General features: G+C 36.1%; 1 protein-coding gene across 1 annotated transcript; it reads left to right on the top strand.

Annotated features, from left to right (window-relative positions):
• Window positions 1-984: 984 nt before the first annotated feature.
• Window positions 985-19,933, top strand: LOC139968106 (cation channel sperm-associated auxiliary subunit gamma-like). The gene is made up of 23 exons (XM_071972472.1): window positions 985-1,141; window positions 1,776-2,011; window positions 2,439-2,758; window positions 3,159-3,387; window positions 4,306-4,588; window positions 5,398-5,475; window positions 5,864-5,995; window positions 6,684-6,749; window positions 7,556-7,661; window positions 8,015-8,126; window positions 8,612-8,767; window positions 9,204-9,524; window positions 10,411-10,560; window positions 11,440-11,551; window positions 11,871-11,992; window positions 12,379-12,516; window positions 12,894-13,044; window positions 13,638-13,797; window positions 14,573-14,746; window positions 14,964-15,066; window positions 15,683-15,848; window positions 17,858-17,932; window positions 18,247-19,933. The coding sequence occupies exons 2-23, from the start codon at window positions 1,778-1,780 to the stop codon at window positions 18,345-18,347; spliced, it is 3,489 nt and encodes a 1,162-aa protein (XP_071828573.1). The 5' UTR covers window positions 985-1,141; window positions 1,776-1,777; the 3' UTR covers window positions 18,348-19,933.
• The last annotated feature ends 497 nt before the right edge of the window (window positions 19,934-20,430 follow it).

Raw genomic sequence — 20,430 nt, forward strand, 5'->3', positions numbered from 1 at the left:
TTTGCCACAGTGTGCTCGCGATGCAGACGAACCATGATTTCAGGGTCGTCATGGGGCTATTACGGAATATGGGTTTGCAAACACGAAGAAAATATTCGTAAGTTAAGAAAGGAAAAAAACCTTGTTGTATGCTAGATAGGGCGATTTATAAGTCGTTGGTATTCTAGAGGGAAACAAATATGGAACAATCTGTGTTATTGAGGCCATACTGTATCTGCATATTTTTCTTTTACTTCCTTTCTCAGCATACTTCTTTACCACAGGCGTCGGTATAAAAGGCACGTGCCCTCATCCAGTTTTGGTGAACCGAGAAAAAAATCAGTTGTTGCCGATTCAAAAGAACCGTTTTTGTTCAAAAGTCTCATTTTGTTGAAAAGTTGTTGTTGCTGTTAAGTTGTTGCTGTTATTAAAAAGGGAGGGTTTTTTGTTATTAAATACTAAAAAAACATTCAGATATTAGAATTCGTGGTACGGAATGCACAGATGATCCAATGCTTCGGAAATTTTAAGGTACAAAACGGAAGATACGTATTCAATTTTCACCACGAGTTGCGGCCGTGGTTTTGATGACTATTCGACTATTTTCTGTATTGCAGAAATTACTTGACGAGAAATGGAGTCCTACGATCGTTTTCGTTAAGCTGAATATTGATATTCATGCAATGTTAATGTGTGCCTGTTCCTCAGAATTAGGATGATACTTATGGTAAAATATGTTTATGTTACATTTGTACCACATTATAGAAGTTTCAAACGTTAAATTTCCTATTTTTAAGAAGTCGATAGGTTATTTTTATAAGAATGTCCTTCTCTTGTACGTTGATATCCATCATCAGAAATAGCGCTTTGTACACAATGGAAGGTTAACCTTGATTAACTGCAATCCATGCATGTACACCAAAGCTGAATCTTTATTATTTGGTTGGCGCATTGAAATACTATACCACGCGTTGGGAAGTCAACTCCGAGTCCGATCCGGTATATGCGCACTACATACAACATTCACTGATACAATATTCGTTCGCAAGGTCATGTATTGAACAGAACAATTGCAAATTTCATGAACTCGGGCCACAATCTAAACTGAAGTGTTTCGCCGTTCTACAGAAAAGTCTGAACTTTTCAATACTCCATTCAAGAAGTAAGATCAAAACTATGTTATTTTCAGACAGTGTCCACATCATATTCCAAGCTAGTAGGCCTAACTTACGACTATGTTTATACTGCAGCAATATCGTGTTAACAGCCTAACCATTAGGCTGCGTAGTAACATAGTACTTAAGTAGCCTAGCAAGTAGCATCTAGGCTACAGTACATCTATGTGACCGGAATTATTAAGCATCGCGAAAACAAAATCACACGACTCCGTTATATTTGGACATAGCAAGGTAAGGCCTTGCCAATTTTTGTGGTTTGTTTAATAAATGGTACATAACGTAACTTAGGTCTAACTTCAGGCTATTTTCTTACTTCAATCACGAATTATTTTTATCTTGGCCTAACTTAGCAACCTTGCTACTTAGGCCTAGGGCTAACTGGTAGTAAGGGTTAGCCCTACCCAACATTAGATAGGTTCCTCCCCAGGAAAGGGGGAAAACCCCATGATGTGACCATTTAACATTACCAGTATCAATTTTACTCTTGAGAAAACTTGAGAATGCATAAAGCCAAATACCTGCATTTTTTTTTAAACATCTTGCAGGATTTATGTTTTTATATTTCCTCAGCTTTCTTACCATTTTAACTCTTGACTATGTTATTCATTTCTTCTGCAGCAATGAAGCAACATAGGCCCCACCTTTCACTTGTCATGCTTTCATCATTGGCATTTTTCCTACTAATTATTTTCCCTGACGTCAGCAACACTTCATCATGCTCTTGGGAGGGACAAGTCTCATCAGATTCATCCCTGTTCTCCAATTCACTCTCTCTAAGTAATACCGATGCTGTTGTGCATATTAATAATGCAGTGAAAAGACTTCAAGTCCATAACTTGATGCCAACAAATACAGTAAGTAATTTTCTAAAAATGATTTGCCCTATTTGATTTTCCCGTTCCATTTATTACAATCATGTTGTCATAACATTACAGTCACTGAGAAGTAACAGAAACAAGACTTTATCAAATTATACACCACAAAGTAATCCAGTACATACAGAGAAAGCTGTGTTTGAATCTTGTTCCTGTATAGCCTTTTGAAGAATCTGAATGTTACCCTAAAAATATTACAAAGTAGTATGGTACCTATGTCAAATACTGCTATACATGTTTGCACTTGCAGAGGGCCATTTTCTCATTCTGCATAGCATTTTGCGATTCGATAATTATTCCCTGTTCACTATAACTATCTATATGCAGTACGTCAAGTAATTTATTTTAGTATGTTTTACTTCGATTCTGCTTGTTATATCCTATCTTTGCTTCTTTATAATTTTAGCAAAACATATCTGCATATAGATACTTCATTGTTGCCCACGTAAGATGTGTTGATGATAGAAGTGATGTTGGGAGGGTGTTATTCTCCAGAGGAGGGGGAGCAGTCATCACGATCATTGTCCCCTCTGAAACTGTGACAGGTGAGCACATCACCCAGAAAGTGCTTTCCCTAGAGGGAGCTCCAGTAGAGATGGACCAGTCATGCTCTTCGGCTATTTGTGATCCAGGATGGGTGGCACCTCTTCCTACCAGCCAAGACCACCACTTGATAAAGGTCCAGATATCAACGAGAGGGGGCTATCATGGTATCCAATCTTCTCAGTGAGTACTCTTACACTTTGAATTAAAAATTGCCTGCATCATTAACTAAACAGACTCCAGTTTGCACTGGTAGTGTAATGCTATATGTGTAGATAAAAATTATTGGAGGATAACATTTAAAAAAACAGACAATTTTTTATTCCTGTGTGGTTTGGTGGAGGAAGTATTGTTTATTGATGAAGTAATTTGAATGTTTTTGTCTTTTCAAAGGACAAAGAAATTATTGGGAATAATGGCAATTGAATAGGTTTACCTTTGGAATGTAAGCCCTGTATCTGACCGACTGAGCCATGACGATAGGAAAAGGGTTCTCATGAGGTAGCCTACAATGCCAAACTTACTAACTGGCTGCATTGTTTTCTTGTTTTCGGATTTTTGTTATTTTAATTTTTGTTTGTAGGTTTATCATTCATGTGGATGGATATTGGAGAGAGTTTGAATCAGGTGATTCTCCTCTCACTACTATAAGTGAATCGATGAACAGCAGACACATCCAGGACCACCTCAGATCGTTAAAACCAACTATTGTTTACTACCTGTCACCCTTGACCTCACCAATGTTCCTTCTCAGTGATGAGAGGGGTCTTATATTTTCCAGCAATGATTTTAAAGATAACATCTTCTTGCAGGTAGGAAAACATTCCTACTTTTGTAAAAACTATCACCATACCAGTAAAAAACATTTTGCTATGTGTGATGTGGACTTCCATGTCCCATTGGTTCAAAAAGTTAGTATTTGTCTCCTTAGAACAGACATATTGAAGGCAGATTGAAAATACATTATAGATTTAATGTAAAATCATTACTGACAGCTCTCCTTTTTCAAATTATTTCAAATGTGTAGTTATTTCAGTTGATATGATCTGTGAGACTGAATTGTTGTGAGACTGCATCCCTGTGAGACTGAATCAGTGAATCTGATCGCGTCTTGGCCATTTGATCATGAGTAGTTTCTATTCCGTTTCTAAGCTACTTGTGATCCACACTTGTAGTAATATGGTCATGATCACCCAATTACAGTCTTGATTCAAGGGAACTGGAGGTTGAGAGTGGATCCTCTATATTTTGGGTCACTGTTCTTAACAAAGATCATGTGTAGGATCTATTCCCTTTCCCTGTGGGACTTGAGATACACATTTGATATATAGCATTGTCATAATACAAGGTAACAGTCTTGATTCATGGGAACTAGGGTTGAGAGTTCCGTTGTTTTGAGTGACTTTTCTTTAAAAAGAAATCTGTTGATTGAATTTATTATTTATGCATGATTTATTGTTGGATTATGTCTCCTTAATTAGGTCACCTGTATCACAACTTAAACTAAGCACGCAAAAAATTACCAAAATTTGAGAACTGTTTGAACCAAGCTTGGACCAAGTTGGACTAAACCATTTATAATTAGGATACTGGTCTCTTAATTAGACCGAGCCATACCTCATAATGCATGAATAATACTACATAATTTGGTCTGAAAATCAACCCACTGCAAAATGCAGTTTTAAGTATGGGTAAACAATTAGAAGCATCAAACCTTTTTGTTTCTGTAGGTAACAGCAACCACAGTCACGAGAGTTTGCGAGGAGGACGCTAGATTTGTTGTGTCGCTGCCCGACCGCATCTTGTATGGTGATTCATACGCTGCCTTTGAGATCTTTGGAAACTTTGCCGTTGTCAGCCAACAAAGTATGGATTTTATACCGATCAATGAGGTATCTTGTATAAAGGCAATTATCATCCCACCTCATTCTTACCTGGTGGAGTGGTTTATCTATCTGATTGGAAGTGATGGATTGGCTACCGATAAAATATACCAAGCTATCATTCACACCGGTGAGGATAAAAAACAACAGCATTTTATCTGTGTATCATGAGAGTGTTGTAGGTCTAGTAGCTTATGTACCACATGACTAGCAGTGTCATGGTGTAGGGCATTAGCAAAATCATGTGGTAGGTATATGGGTACAGCTCCAAATTGTCTAGATGGACAAAGTATGACTGCATTACTACACTAACACAGTGACAATCCTTCAGTCAAGTTTGTGATCAGCTCTGCAATGTCAGCATTCATGTAAATTGGTCACTGCAAGATTCTTAAGGACATTAACCTTGTGTGATTCATATTTAGACCTAGCTCTAGTTGCTGTACAGCTGTGTTTCATATAAATAGTTGGCTCATGGGCCAAATCCGACCTGCGAAAACTTTCAATCCCACTCGCAAAAATAAAAGAAGAAAAAAAGTCGATCCACAATTTGCACTTGAGCATCTTACTAGCCTACTCAGCAGAATATTCAGTCTAGGAATAGTGAAATTCTGATTCTGTCTGGTTCAGGCTTTGCTCCAATCAATGTTTTTATGTAACCCTTATAGAAATTTACTTTAGAACCCGGCTTCTACAGGGCTCCATGGTTCATATAACATTTACTGCGGTAGCTACTGTAAAAAGTCATGATCATGTTGCTCTCATAGAAGACCCATCGCTCAAGCAAGGATTTAAATTTTATTTCTTGACTTGGAATTATGTAATGATACCCAGGTTTTTGATAGTAACAAATTAAGGTACTCATTGCTTAGTGTAACTTTAATTTAGAAAAGATCATTTCATTAGACTGTCTCTAAAATCTTCTGTTTCTCTTCACAGATGAACCACTGGAGTTCTTAGCTGTTACTGATGGAGCTGATTCTGGTGCTTGTGAATTCATTAAAGGTGCAAACACAGGTGTGTGGCAAACCAAATGTCTTGTGTCTTTCAGGTTTCTTATTTCCATGGAACATTTACTTTTAACAACAAATTCAATGTGAGAATTTTGTATTCTGGAACCAAAAGGACATTTTTTCCACTGTCTCTGTTGAATATGCTATTGGATTAGGTCCTGATTGATTGGTAATGGATCAGCTTTTGAATTACCAATCTTAATTACAGGAAGATCAAATTGAAATTTTTGTTGTTGAATTAGCCAGCAGAGTTAGGCTGTTAACGTTTGACTGGCCACATCAGACATTTGTGTAACTTACTTTGACTTTTAAAATGACTGTCACAGACCTGATGAAATGTTCATCATACACCATCTATCAAAGCCACTTTTTACATATTTTATCTCTGAAAGATGTGAGCTGCTCTGTGATTGGTGGAGCAGTCAGTGCGACCACACCAAACGAAGCTTTCTTCCTGATGGAGATGGGTGCCGCAGAATGTAACATTGACTCTGGTGGTTGTTACTTTATTCTACAATTGAAAGGCACGTCAGACATTGTCCCATGGAAATTAAAGGAAAAAGGAATTGGTGGGGGGGGGGGTGGGGGGTTGGGGGGAGGGGAGAGAGAGAATGAGAAAAAAAGTTAGTGGGATTCATAATGCAAACCTTGAAATTGACTGTTGAAATCATTTCCACAATCTGTGACTTTGAGAAGAATTTTCTTAAAACACAAATAGTATGTAAATCATACTAAATTAAGATGAGCTTGTTCACTAGACTGTAAAGGTTAATTACAATCAGACATCCTGGGTTGTTCTCTCTCATTACAATAGAGTGTTTCAGTGAGTCGTAACTTCATTTTCTTTCCCTCACTACACCGGACACTGAAACTGTATCAAAGCAGGCCAGATAAACAATGGAGGATCCCTTTTCCATCAATGGGATTTTAAGCTTGAATTAGTTATTGAGGTTAAGCTGGTCGTCCAACTTTGTTATATTCTGAATCTGCAGACAATGTTTTGTTTGGAAGGTATTAAATGGAATAGAATAGCCAATGGAATCCTTCACCAGTTTTGTTTTAAAATGTCACTATTTATCTATCATTCCTTTTTGTGTTGTCTTTTGTGATTCATTTCTATGAAAGGCTGTAGCATTCAGACAAATTTAACTATTTCGTGCAATATGAATTCATTGCTGGCTGCTCGCTTACTTCAAACCTTTTTCTTTGTAGGTTCCTTCATGAGCCATACTTGGAGATTGGTGACAAATTTTCCTTGGGGTAACTGTACCCTTATGAGTGAGTAACCAGTGGGGTCAACTGGCAGGCTCATTTTCTCATTTGTAATGTGCAGTTGAAGTCGGAAAAGATTGGTGGGGGGGGGGGGAGGAGTTGGTATAAAGGTATTACTAAATCTTGAGTTATTTCAGCAATGCAAGACCTCTTCTACTTTAAGTAGCCGTGGCAGATATTGAAGCAATTCACTACCAACTTTAAAAACTGCAGTATCTATCTATGAAATTTGTTCTAAAATGTTAAGATTCTGAAAGGGATTCAACAGATTACATGATTGAAACCTCAATCCAACTTAGCTAGCAATCTGGACATATTTTGTAATATTGTCACTTTCAGTTGTCATTTTAGTTGGAGTCACAAAATGTCTTTCAGCAACGGTCTAGTTTGGACAATATTTCTAATGCTAATACCACTCTATACTGTCCTCCAAATCATGCTTTAAAGCACTTGTACTGACAGTATGAACAGTTCCAAACCTTTATCTAAACAGGACAGAAAGAGGATATTTATTCAGCTGTTGCTTTCCATTCAAGTACTTTAAAGTGTTTCGTGAAAGAATCTGTAAATAAAATATTGGCAGAAAGTCCATAAGCTACACATAAACTGGTTGTCTGTTCCTACAACCTCATTGTATAATTTCAGTTGTAGCAGAGTTTTAGATTTCTTGATTGCTCAGAGTACTACTATGTATTTTTAATTGTACTTTTTTTTGTTTTTTGATATGTATCAAATGACTTCTCTACTTCAACACAAATTATTTATGATAAATCCTAAGGTTCTTTCTTGATCGTAACACCCACTTTTTCTAGATTCAGACCTGTGTGGAATAGAAATGCCATTAAATTTGACCGGGGTTACCACAACTGCCAGACCTTCTAAACACATTTTCCTCTGGGGGAGCACTCTTATACATAGGTAGGTTTTCATTCTTTTTTCCCGCTCATATCTGTCTTGAAAGTTTCTTTGATAATATGCTTCAAGAAACATATTTCAGCTGTCTTTTCAAGTTGTATTTATTTAGTTCCTTCAAACTTCATAAATGAAGAATTCTCAGTTTTCACAGAGAGAAATACAAGAATATTTATATATTGTGCATGTTTATTGTTGTTTTGTTTTTACAACGATATCTTCTGACTGCCATTATGTTTGATTTTTGCATTTGTTACAACACCCCTCTCCCATTCCTCTGGAGGACAGAAGAATGTTATTTGTCATGTTTATGTAATTGTATACTAATGTTATTTTATTGTACTCTGCATCAATTGCAGCCCAGATGAAGGAGTTACCTGGCATCAAGTCACTGATTATAATTCTGCTGAGATCATTCTCTTAACAACAAGTGCTGATGGTCAGATGGTGATACTGAATAAGAACCAAGAGGTATGTTTAACTCCAAGACAAAATCCATGAACATCTTCAAGCTTCAAGAGTTATTGGCCATAGGTTATATCCCCCTCACCCCCCCTTTTCTCCTATCTGTGGGCATGCTCCTCTTGACTTTGCTAAACATGAGTACTTAACCAGGTATTGAATAGAAAAAAAAGTTGTTTAAAGAAGTAATTTTAAATACCTTGGGAAAATTTGCCCTATGACTACAAAACTTGCACAGCAGACCTAAACCAACCAGTCTTAGAATGGAAGATGGTACAATATTTTCTTCAACTGGTACAAAGGATAATTAAAACTTGATTAGTAGTTTTTTAGGAGAAAATAAATAATTTCTAGCTTTCGTAGCCGATAGGAATCCACTTGACTGAGTGAATCTAATGGAATACAATTGTGCAATGTTTAGTATGATTCTTTTCTGAAAACAAATTGATATCATAATTTTTGATACAAATATACCCATACTATATTTCTGACAGATTTTGTACGGTTCCTATGGGTCATCTATCTCTCTGACGAAACTACGACCATCATCTGGGTGGCAGCTCAATGAAGTCCTCACTATGTCATCAGAAGTCAACCAAATGGTCAAAACTATTTCAGTTTATTTTGATAGTTACTTTGCTTTACGAGAGGTATGGATGGTTCCTTTTTGCTTTCTAATAGCAGTTTTGTAATGTGTTGGGTGATCATTTTAGCGTTGAGATTCGTGTTTGCATATAAGAAAGATGTTTGGAATACATTACCTTTGTAAAGAAACAAAGAAGGTGTTTGGAATACCTTTCCTTTCTAAAGAATAAAAAAGGTGTTTGGAATAACTTTCCTTTGTAAAGAAATTTATAAAGGTGTTTGGCATAACTTTCCTTTGTAAAGAAACAAAGAAGGTGCTTGGATTAACGTTCCTTTGTAAATAAGGGAAAAAAAGGTGTGTAGAAAACCTCTCCTTTGTAAACATTTAAAGAATGGTGTTTGGAATTCCTTTCTTTTGTAAACTTTAGAAACAAAGAAAGGTGTTTGGAATTCCTTTCCTTTGTCAAGAATCAAGAACATTAGTTTTCATCTTCAATCCAGGTTATTGTCAGTGAGGACGAATCAAACGGTCAGCTATCCCTCTCATCCCGAATCATACCAGCTGTTAGGATTACACAGTTAGAGAAAGAATCTGCTCCTCTGAGAGCAGGAACTATGACAACAGACAAGGAAGAGCCTCCATCTTGTCCATTCAGTAGGCTCTTGGTCTCCACCGAACTCAGCTCAGTTGAGAGGCAGGAGCACTACAAACTCCGTCCTCCCAGTCTGACGAGGAGCAAACTCCACGATGAGAATTCACTGCTCATCTATCAAGGACTTCTCCATCTGATCCTGGACTTGAGGCAGAAAGACAGGAGGATGGTAAGTCTTGAAATAAATCAATGATTAAAAGGTTGTCAACATTACCTCAACATTTTCATGAATGCTGAAACATTGCTAAGAGTGTGCAAGACACCATTCCTATGACCTTTGACATGATAAATAATGTTATGTGAAATTAGACAATTTCTTTTTAAATGGCCATAAGAGGATGTGACTCTTTTGACAATTCACAACTATTTGACTGTCTACCATAATGGGAAGGAGAGATGCCTGGTGGAGGGGGTGGGGCGGGAGAGCTCAATACTGATTACCTTTAAGCAATAGTTTGGGTTTCTTGTTTAGAAAATTATTAATATTATATATGCAAAACAATTTAAAACATATATACTTATTATTTAAAATGATGTTACAATATTTCCTACAGAATTCCATACCTACCTGATGCAATGTTGAATGCTAACACTAAGATAAAATTTTCTTCTCACTCAGAGGCGGGGGGGATGCAAATAGGCGAAAATTGAGCCACCACATTTATTACAAGTTTTGTCCGAGTTCTTATAATTCAGCTATTTTCTAGGCATATAGGTACATCTGCTGTTAAAATAGACTATATTAAGGGTATGGCAAATAATGGATTTATCAAAGCTCCTTAAATCCCACATTTCAAACGAGGCAAGTCAAATAGTAAACCTTTAGAAAAACTTTTATAAAAATGTATTCCAGATTGAAAAATGGTGTCCTCTCGTTACAAACAGCTGAATGTAATTTTTGTATTGGTGGTATAGAGGTACCTAGAGTCATCCAATTGAATGTATGTACCCTTTGCTTTGTCACATGCACCAGTGCCTTTGGTACACACAATTTGTTAACATTTATCTGTAAATTTCATATGTTATTTGCTAATTTTCTTTTTCTTCTTTGGCAGGCCTATGCTGGTGACCTACATAACCCTTTGGAACAATTCTTGAATCTAAGAAAGCCTCTGGAGGCCTACCATGACTACATGTATAGAAACCGTCTGTTACCAATTGGTATTCATATTACCTTACAGCCATTTAGAAATGGTGGAATACAGGTAATTGTCTTGCATAGAAACCGTCTGTTACCAATTGGTATTCATATTACCTTACACCCATTGAGATATGGTGGAATACAGGTAATTGCCTTGCACAGAAACCGTCTGAAACCACACAGTATTCATAATACCTTACAGCCATATAGAAATTGTGGAATACAGGTAATTGTCTTGTTTAGAAACCGTCTGTTACCAATTGGTATTCATATTACCTTACACCCATTGAGATATGGTGGAATACAGGTAATTGTCTTGCACAGAAACCGTCTGAAACCACACAGTATTCATATTACCTTACAGCCATTTAGAACTGGTGGAATACAGGTAATTGTCTTGTTTAAAAACCGTCTGCTACCACACGGTATTCATATTACCTTACAGCCATATAGAAATGGTGGAATACAGGTAATTGTCCTGCATAGAAACCATCTGTTACCAATTGGTATTCATGTTACCTTAAAGCCATTTAGAAATGGTGGAATACAGGTAATTGTCTTGCATAGAAACCGTCTGTTACCACATGGTATTCATAATACCTTACAGCCATTAAGAAATGGTGGAATACAGGTAATTGCAAGACAATCAAATACATTTCTGAAATCGGTGTTTAATGAATTGTTACCAATTTTATTTTAGCTAATGGGACACACCTTTGCAACATACACTAAATTTATTTGACCATTGGGGAGGGGGGGGGTGGTGGGTAGTGTTCTTTATCTTTGACGTGTTTAAAGGATTCAATTCGTTTCTGATAAAGATCCTGCTAGGATGAAAACCGTGAGGCCATGGAACTCTTTTTAACCTACCTAAAGATATGTTTTATTTCCAGAAGAAAAGAAGTTTGATAACTGTTTGTTTCTCGCTCTGAAATCTTTGCAGGTGAGGGAAGGCAGAGTATTTTCACTTCCTGCTGAAGTGTTCTTGGATAAAGGGGACTCTTACCAGTTCAAGATAGAGCTGAGAGGTTGGTCACATGAAGAGCGAGAGGCCGGTAAGTGAAGGACGCAATGACATGTCCATCGTTGTTGTAGTGTCCACTTGTCGAACAACACTTTGGATTTTTTGAATTTGTTAATATTCTTGTCTTTATCTTGTTAGTTGTGCCATGATTTAATAAATCTTCAGTTTTTGAGGATTATTAGAAAACTGAGAAAAGAGAAAAAATCCTTCATCAATTATTGATTATTAGGTAGTCAAGTATACCTCTATCATATACAGTAACGATTGTAGTAAAACAAGGCATTGCGGCCGGGGATTTGATTCTGGTAAATTTTGGATACCGTTCTATAATTTACAATTTTCATCCTCAGGTTTATACCATCACCAGAATCTGGATCTCATCCAAATGATGGTCGAAGTATCAGATTTGAACTTGCTACAAGTCAATTTATTTCGTCGAGTAGATTATCTTAGAGACACAGTTGAATACACTGTAAGTATGCTTCCATACGTAGTATTTAAGCCATTTGTTATATCGTATGTTAGTGTTCTTGCGTTAATTACCACACTTAAAGTCTCCTAACATGGTACCACACTCAAGAGCGAGAAATATAAACTTCCATAAATAATTTAAAACTCAAAATAAGAGCATTTAACCTCCTAAGATGATCATTTTTGGTCTACTGTTAGGTATTATGTCACATTGGCTCTCTATATGTTTTGTTTGGTGATTTCTACCAGAGATGGTGTATTCTTTCATTCTTAAAGGGGATGGCTACCCTGGGAGTATGTCATGCAGTAATATATGTGTTAAGTAATAATTTAAGTAGTGCTTGCCCTCTCATAATTTACAGAATTTAACCTTTCATCTCAAAATAGGTTACTTTGGAGGACTTAGCTAGCATTGGTCATAAAGCACCTCCAGGGATGCTGCTACAGGTGTCATCTTTTACACTTGAAGCCTGGAATTCTGCCCTCAGTTGTTTTGAAGAAACTAATGACAAGACAGAGACTAAGGTAACCAAAAAGAAGGTGGTGTTCAGGGGGGGCGGGTGGAACCTGGGGACACAGATTGCTGAACCCTGCAATTTCATGTCGGGCATAGGACCATCTGTGTGTGCCTGAAGTTACTATTAGGTGCAAAAAATAATATGAAGTGTAGTACATATTTTTGAGAGCTGTGCTTCAGAAACATAAATTTGATACTTGTAAATTCAGGGAAAACTCTAGTTTTTTGTTTTAAAAAAAGTTTACTGTCCCCTATCATGAGTAACTGCTTTTTAGTTTCAATGGCACATGACTTAAATGTTTATTATCTTGTGCACAGATTCTGGCAATTTTGTGGAATTTCTGTCACAAGTACGCTCTAATTCTTTTCCCCCTCATTCCACCAGGGTCTCTTAGGCATGACTGTACTCCACGGCTGTCCCCCTGGTATGGTTCTACAGTATGACATTAATGCCACTATACTCTACAATGGTATCAGCAGTGTATATGAATGTCCTCAGGTGGATCCAAATCTCCCCTGTGTGTATTTCAAACATGGTAAGGATTGTCTTTGTTACTTCATTAATACCAGGCTATTCATTGGTTCTGTTTGCAGCTAGCCATTGTCTTACTGCTTCAGTGCGATCCATACCTCGGTATTAAGCTTCCTTTTTGTGTTTTATTGAGAGGGTCTTTGGGACTCCACGGTGATTTAATTAAATTTTTTAACGTCAATAAAGACGGAGAAGTATAAACTCTAAACTCTAAATCCTAAATTTTTGTTTTTTCCATAAGACGATCAGTATGCATGAAAGCAAACAGTTTTCAGCAACTCTTGAGAAATTTTGTATCCCCCACCTCCACCTCCCCCACCCCTGACAAAAGAAAACAAACCAATCATATTATGAAGTTGTAGCTGTACAATCTAAAGTATTAAAGTTGGCATATATAGACATTAGTTATCAGTTTCCTATGGTCTTCTGGTTTGCTCAATGATTCTTAAGTCTTCCATCTACATCGCTAAATTTTAATTTAAGTGTTCCATTTACCTACGACAGCAGATCAATCACTCCTTAAAGGATGAGCGGGGGTAGGGAAAGGGAAGTGAGTTTGTTGTTGTTGTTTTCAAACATGTTCTTGTTTTTCTCCAGAATTTCGCCCCCTCTTTAAAGTACTCGACGTGACCACTAGGAAGTCAAAGCCATTTACAGGACGGTATACCTTAAAAGTCATCGGTGGCCAAGGGACCCAGGAAGATGAGATGAGTTACTTCACTCAAGAAGAGATATCCAAGTATAACTGGCTGGATAGGTAAATAAGTAAATAATTTTCGATAATATTAAATATTTTCAACAAAATTTGGTCACAATTAGGATTAAGTACAGCTTGTGGGTTTGACACCTTAAAGTTGACAGAAATTGTCACAGAAAGACATCTGTGGTCTTTAGAGCTACTCTAGCACAGTTATGAAGAATGGCCATTTCATATAGCAGCCTTAACTCCCCACTTAATGTACAGCATTTTACTTATTAGCTTCCTATCAATTTTAAGTACCTATCCATGAGGTGATTACACATGAAGATCAGTTTTCATAGAGCAGGCTCATCTCATAATTCAGACAGACATGTTCACAATTGTCCCCTTTCCTGATCATTGGAAACAACTAATTAATATACCCCCAAATGTACAAGAGTGAACCCACCCACCCCACCATCTTTTTTCAAATACTGAGGTTAATCTTCTGATTTTCTATATATACTACAGATAAAAAACATGCATAGGTCAAATTTATTACGTAATGATTATTAAAGTCAGGGAAAGCATTTGGACTACTTTTTGACTGCAGATATTTTACCTTTTGGATATTTAATCATTCACCCCTACGAAAATAAGCTGACTGTAGATTAAAAAGTTGGCACAGTCTGCACATTGCAGCAGTTCCCTGAAATGCTTTTATGTCTGATCGTATCTCTATATAGGCAGTGAACTGCTACAGATGACGTTTTCAAAGTTAGTAAATGGAAGTCTTACAGATGTTACTATAAATGATTACAAATTGAGGATATTTATTGTTTTATAATTCCAGCAATACTCTCGTTTGGGTGCCTCTCACAGCATCCAAAGAGGCCACAGCTCACGTCTTCAACAGGAAGAATAATGGACTTGTCTGGAGATGCAAACAGTTTTCTCCCTGTTCTGATCAGCCGTTAAATTTTCCGTGGATGCCTGAATATACATTCCTTGTTGAAGTATCGAACAAGTAATTATTTCGTTTTTCTTGCTGTTGTAATTAACACAATAGCAGCCATGAAGTTTGAGAATGGCTGTAGGCAAAACATACCTATTGGGGATATCGATATGTGGAAGTTTAAAAAAAAATTGTAAATTTGAGCAATTTATTTCTGTATTGTTTACATTCTAACAATACAAAATATTTTCTATGGATTAATTTTTTTCTGTTTTTTTTTTCATTTTAGAGATGTTGCAAGTTCTTCCTCGTATTGCGAGTACACAGTGCAGTTTATGGTGAAAGTTCACGGTTTACCAATTAGCTCTCAGAGATCAGTGAGAATTGTTGCTGTAAGTGTGACATAAAGATTTATCTGAGTTCATAAGCATCAAAATCATATTTTGCCATATGTCTAACTTATCGATATGATATTATTGAGTTTTCGTCATTTATGAAGCATTCATCCTTTTTGTTTTCAGTGTGTCGTTTTGATGGCCATGTGGCAAACGAATAGAGCGGTTTAAAGTGTACACTGAATTATTCAGGTGTAAAACCTATTTTTCATGTTGCTATGTTTTGACAGAAATCATTTATGGTAGGTAGAGTGAGGAATCTGGGTTTTTTTAGGCTAAGGCCACAGACAACTCCTCATGAATATTCATTGAAAACCATGAAGATATTAGTGAATTACTGAAAACATTTCATTCCATTTTAGCAAATGTGAAAAAGAAAATTGTCTGATGTTAATGCTGCAATCCAGACAGTGCGAAGAGAATAAGCCAACGTGTGATCAGAAATATGAATGAACTAAGAAGACGATTGAAAAAGTATTAGCAACACGCAACTATTACCCTGACAGGGCAATACTTCACTGGTTATAGTAACAGCTGGTCCTACACAATGAGGTGCAATGTATGGCACGTGAAATATTGTTTCCAACTTTTTTATGATTTTGTGTGTTCACAGTGGTGTATGCTTCTTTCATGTGGTATCATTGGTTTATTCTTACTCTGTGACTGGAACGAGAGACGTATCTGGCAGCGCACTAAACTCTGGGCGCAGCAGGGGTTCAAGGTACACCCTGATATGGGCTCCAGAGAGTGGGGCATTCAGACATCAGCATCTGGTTCAGGTAAGTCTTCAACTTACTGGAAGAATTTACTGTCGATTTTACTACCATATAGTGAACATACTTGTACCCAGAAGGCTAGCTGATTATCACAAAGAATCATCTTTTTTGAGTAAATGGAAAACAGAATGTGCAGTCAAGATGTGTGTGTGTGCGTTTATGTATGTAGGTAAATGGGATGTGATGTGTCAGCTTGAAAACTTGACAATTTAAGAGGAAAAAGTTTGTTTGAAGTTCATACCTTTACTGTGCATCTGTTTTAGTGATTACAAGAATGCTGTTTTGTTTCCAGTGGAAGTTCAAATTGAGTTGAGGTCAACAGTGTCCAAACGCTACAAATTTGATCCTCAAGGTTATGTCAAGGATTCTCACAGTTTCTATTGTAAACAATCACATATCACTATGAGTGGGATTTTATCACCAATCATTCTTTTCCATGTAATGCTGATTGATGCAAATGAAATAAAGATAGTTCCATCCAATTAGGTGACTGGTTTGTATGATTAATTGAACTGTTGATTCATCTTCATTAGATGGTCAGGCTAATAACTAACTTTGCTGCACACCATATGAAAATCCACCCTTTAGTAAGACTGCCATTCATTTTGCCCCATTGCTCACTTCTTGGCCTTTCAAGGTTTTTAGTCTGTAACATTAGCCTATGTGTCATCTAATCAATTCGCCAAGCATTGCAAAGGAAACAAGCCCCGAAAAGTCACTTGCACAGCTCAGATTTCCAGCGAACTACTGCAAGAGCCTATTAAAATGCCCAAGTGCAGGTAGACTGTTTTGTCAGCGGTATTAAACAGTGCATTTTCAAATGCGATATCTCATTCCATCCATATGATAACAAGAATAAATTACCATTGATCATGTATGCATGGTTCTTTATTTAGTTTGAAATTAGCAAAACTTTGTTTTGGCCCAAATGATAAGAATTGGTGAAAAACTGAATCCAACACCAGGGATGACATTGTTTATTTCAGAATTAAAGAATCATTTCCTCTCTGTAGAGCCAATAATATTTTAAAAGCATGGTTCTCTCAATTTTGTTTAAGAATGAAGAATATGTCATTTGAAAGCATGCAGCTGTCGTAACCATATTGCCATAGCATACTTTGCCAGATATTCATCGACATGTGATGAATATATTGAATGCCAATATGTCCATGAATACATGATGCACATATTTAAAGAACATAGATAAAGAAAGCACACTGATGTAAAGATCTGAAACTACTTACTTTCACTGAATCAAATTGTACAGAAATGTATTTGGAAATGGGTGGATGGGGAGGGGAGGGGGGATTACTTATTTATGAGAAAATATCTCTGAACACAGCTTTTTGTACTAAATTTTGGTCTTATTTTGATTAACTGTTATATTTTCTTGAGTTATAATCAGCAGGTTTGGTAAGAATTGCTAACCTAACAGCAAACATTGCCTCTAAGTGTACTAACTGTTAATATATAGATGCAGACCGAATTAAATATATTATTATTGATGATATGGATATGATTTTATTACAGCCCTAGAATTTCACAAATTTAGCCACTTGGTTAAAAACTTGCCAGTTACATCAAAAGTGACCAGGCATCGATAAGCACCATCATTACACAAACTGTAGCATCACAAGCATGTCACATTTATTACTCTGTCATTTGGTTAAGGTATGTATTTTAGAATAAATATGTCACCGATGTAGTGTACCGATACTGATATAGCGTCATCAGTGCATATACACATTCTAGCAGATTAAATAATGTATATTAACTGCTGTGCAAAATAGCTAGCTAAGTGAAAGAGTAGTTGGAAGTTGATCAACATGGCTGATTAGAATATAAAACCGTGTTGTTGTATTTTATTTAACCATCCGGTTAAATCCGAAGTCGATCCACGGCCACAGATCCGACAACCATGTCTTTTTTTGTCTTTACCTAATTGCCTTTGTTTGGTTAGTTATACATCTATGTTGGACAAAATGACATTATCTGCTTTGATTTACTTCCAGAAAGTTCATTTAGTTCAAATCCTTTCGGAGATAGCATCGCTGCAAGAAGGACACTGAATCTTGAACAGCCAAACAGTAAGTTTCCTTCCATTATCAAGTTAAAAGAATTGCAACTTGCAATGCAATCTTTTGTTTTATTCTATCAACTCATGGAGAATTCTGTGCATTTTCTCATTCTTTCACAGAATTGATGTTGTTTATCTTCATCAGAGGATATAAGCACATAAATCGTCAGTTCGTGCTAGCCGTGATCTAGTGATTTAGGCAAATCATAATTTTGTGTTTGTTCAAAGAGAAATGTTGCTTGTTTGCTTTGTTTTCCTTAAAAAGAGTACAGTGAATATTTTCAGACTAAATGTTTTCTTTTTTGATGATTATGTTGTTATCAGGAGCTGAGATCACATGGAACCTGGATGGGGCATGGACTGAGTCTAAATCGACGAATACTCTAGACCAGATCAGCAAAGAAGTGGAATCCGAAGTATTGTAACTTTTCCTGAAGAGCACTTTTGTTGTCTTTCAATGAGGAACGACCAACACGGCTTAGTCTGGAGGTTAAAAAGTAGTTTCTGCCTGTGTTTATAACCTATCAGAATAAATCATTGATGGATTCCTATAATGAATTTGAAAACAACCTAAATATTTTTAATGCTCTGATATTCTTCATGACAAAATATTTTACTGTGCAGTGGTTTATTGGATGGTACAGGACAGTCTCTTGTTTATAAGAGAAAAGAAAAAAAAATAGTGATCGAAGATGTGACATCCACTTTCAGGGACAGACTTGAGAAGGTGGAACCCTGTCCTTACCAGGATAAGTGGTAGCACCACTTGGCCACACATGCATACCCACACAATTTATTACTTGGCCGGTAAACTTTAGGTGTATTTGTTTTGTTACTGAAATGCATTGTTTCTTCCTTTCTCAAACTAATTTGTGGTTGCACTGCTGGTGGATTATATCAGCCCAAAAATATGATCAATAATTTAATTTCTGGTTATTGTAAACTTTTGCCAAGATAACTTTAAGTTTACTGTGTTTTTAAAAAAAAAAATTCTTATGAAAACTGCTTATTATTAAAACAAACCTTCAGATTACCAGATTCAGGAAGTAATCATAGCTTTTGGAGGAAATGTGAACACGAATTCCAGTGTTAAAATTTAAGAGACAGTGTAAATTGTTACCATGAATGTATGTAGTGAAAGCTTGCCATAACTAGAAGATCCACTTGTGTTATTCTATGTGAGTATTTATGTTTAATTTTGCAGGGTATCCCACTGGTTTCTGTGACCATATGAGCCTAGTATACACATAGGCTCATAGTCGTATTGATAAATGTGGGCACAAACCATAGACGTGTTGTGTTGGTGCTGGAATAGGATTTCTCAAGAACAAGTATGTTAGATTGAGTGCTTCTAGTAACTGTGTACAGCTGTACATGTTTAAAATAAACTTAATGACAGTTTATTTGGTTTTTATGAACAGTTACTGTGGTAATATCACTAAGAGAAAAAGAATACAGGATTGTGTAACTGATAATCCCCAATATGTGTTTGGAACTTGAAAGAGGTAATTTCTTTTTTTATTGGTCAAGGGCATATGACTTTGTAAGGTGAGCAATCTGTGACATCACTCTATCAAAGGAAGTTTGAATTGTTAATGTTGTTTACTGCATACAAGCTCAAATAATAAATGACTTATTGCATCGAAATATTCCAAAAGGTGTTAGGTTCTCTGCAGTAAATAGCAAATTAAAAAAATGTAAATAATCCAGTGCTCCTTTTAAAGGAGTAATTGGAAAAGTATAATGTTAGCAACTACTCTGAAATTAAATGCATTTTTATGATATTAGGTGATTTACAAAAATTGTTTCTATGACCCATCTGACAGTATTGTTTTAATTCATAATTCTGTGAATGATTCTACTATGTGTTTGCAATGTATTGTTTTAATTCATAATTCTGCGAATGATTCTACTATGTGTTTGCAATGTATTATTTGAATTCATAATTCTGCGTATGATTCTACTATGTGTTTGCAATGTATTGTTTTAATTCATAATTCTGGGAATGATTCTATTATGTGTTTGCAATGTATTGTTTGAATTCATAATTCTGCGTATGATTGATTCTACTATGTGTTTGCAATGTATTGTTTGAAGAGGATCTGGCTTAAACTAATTAGCTATTAATGTGATTCGATTGCATGATTGATTGATTGATTAATGATTGATATAAGCTGAATTATTGCTTGAATTAAAGTGACAAATTGAATCAAATGCTTTAAAATTTGTGTCCTTCCTTTATTCACTTTTTTTATCTAGAAAGTTACATTAATGTCCATCAAAAGTTCTGCAAAAGATATAAATTGGCCAAGCTGCTTTATTCCTTCAAGAAATGTATTTTAGCCAAAGCTTTTCCTTGAAAAGTTTATTTTGGCAATGCAACTTTTTTATTTGGAGAAATAACTTGGCAAAACAGTTTTGCCATAATGTATTTCTTACAAAAAAAAATTGAAACAAATATCTTGGAAAAATTCTGGATGGCGATATTGAGTTTTCATAGTTATTTCT

This window comes from Apostichopus japonicus, chromosome 5, assembly GCF_037975245.1.
Source record: "Apostichopus japonicus isolate 1M-3 chromosome 5, ASM3797524v1, whole genome shotgun sequence".
Taxonomy (NCBI): Eukaryota; Metazoa; Echinodermata; class Holothuroidea; order Aspidochirotida; family Stichopodidae; genus Apostichopus; species Apostichopus japonicus.

Coding starts and splice junctions, on each gene's coding strand:
- LOC139968106 (XM_071972472.1), top strand. CDS start 1,778: ATGAAGCAACATAGGCCCCACCTTTCACTTGTCATGCTTTCATCATTG. Junction 10,561..11,439: donor TTAGAAATGGTGGAATACAG/GTAATTGTCTTG, acceptor AAATCTTTGCAG/GTGAGGGAAGGCAGAGTATT. Junction 14,747..14,963: donor CTTGTTGAAGTATCGAACAA/GTAATTATTTCG, acceptor TTTTCATTTTAG/AGATGTTGCAAGTTCTTCCT.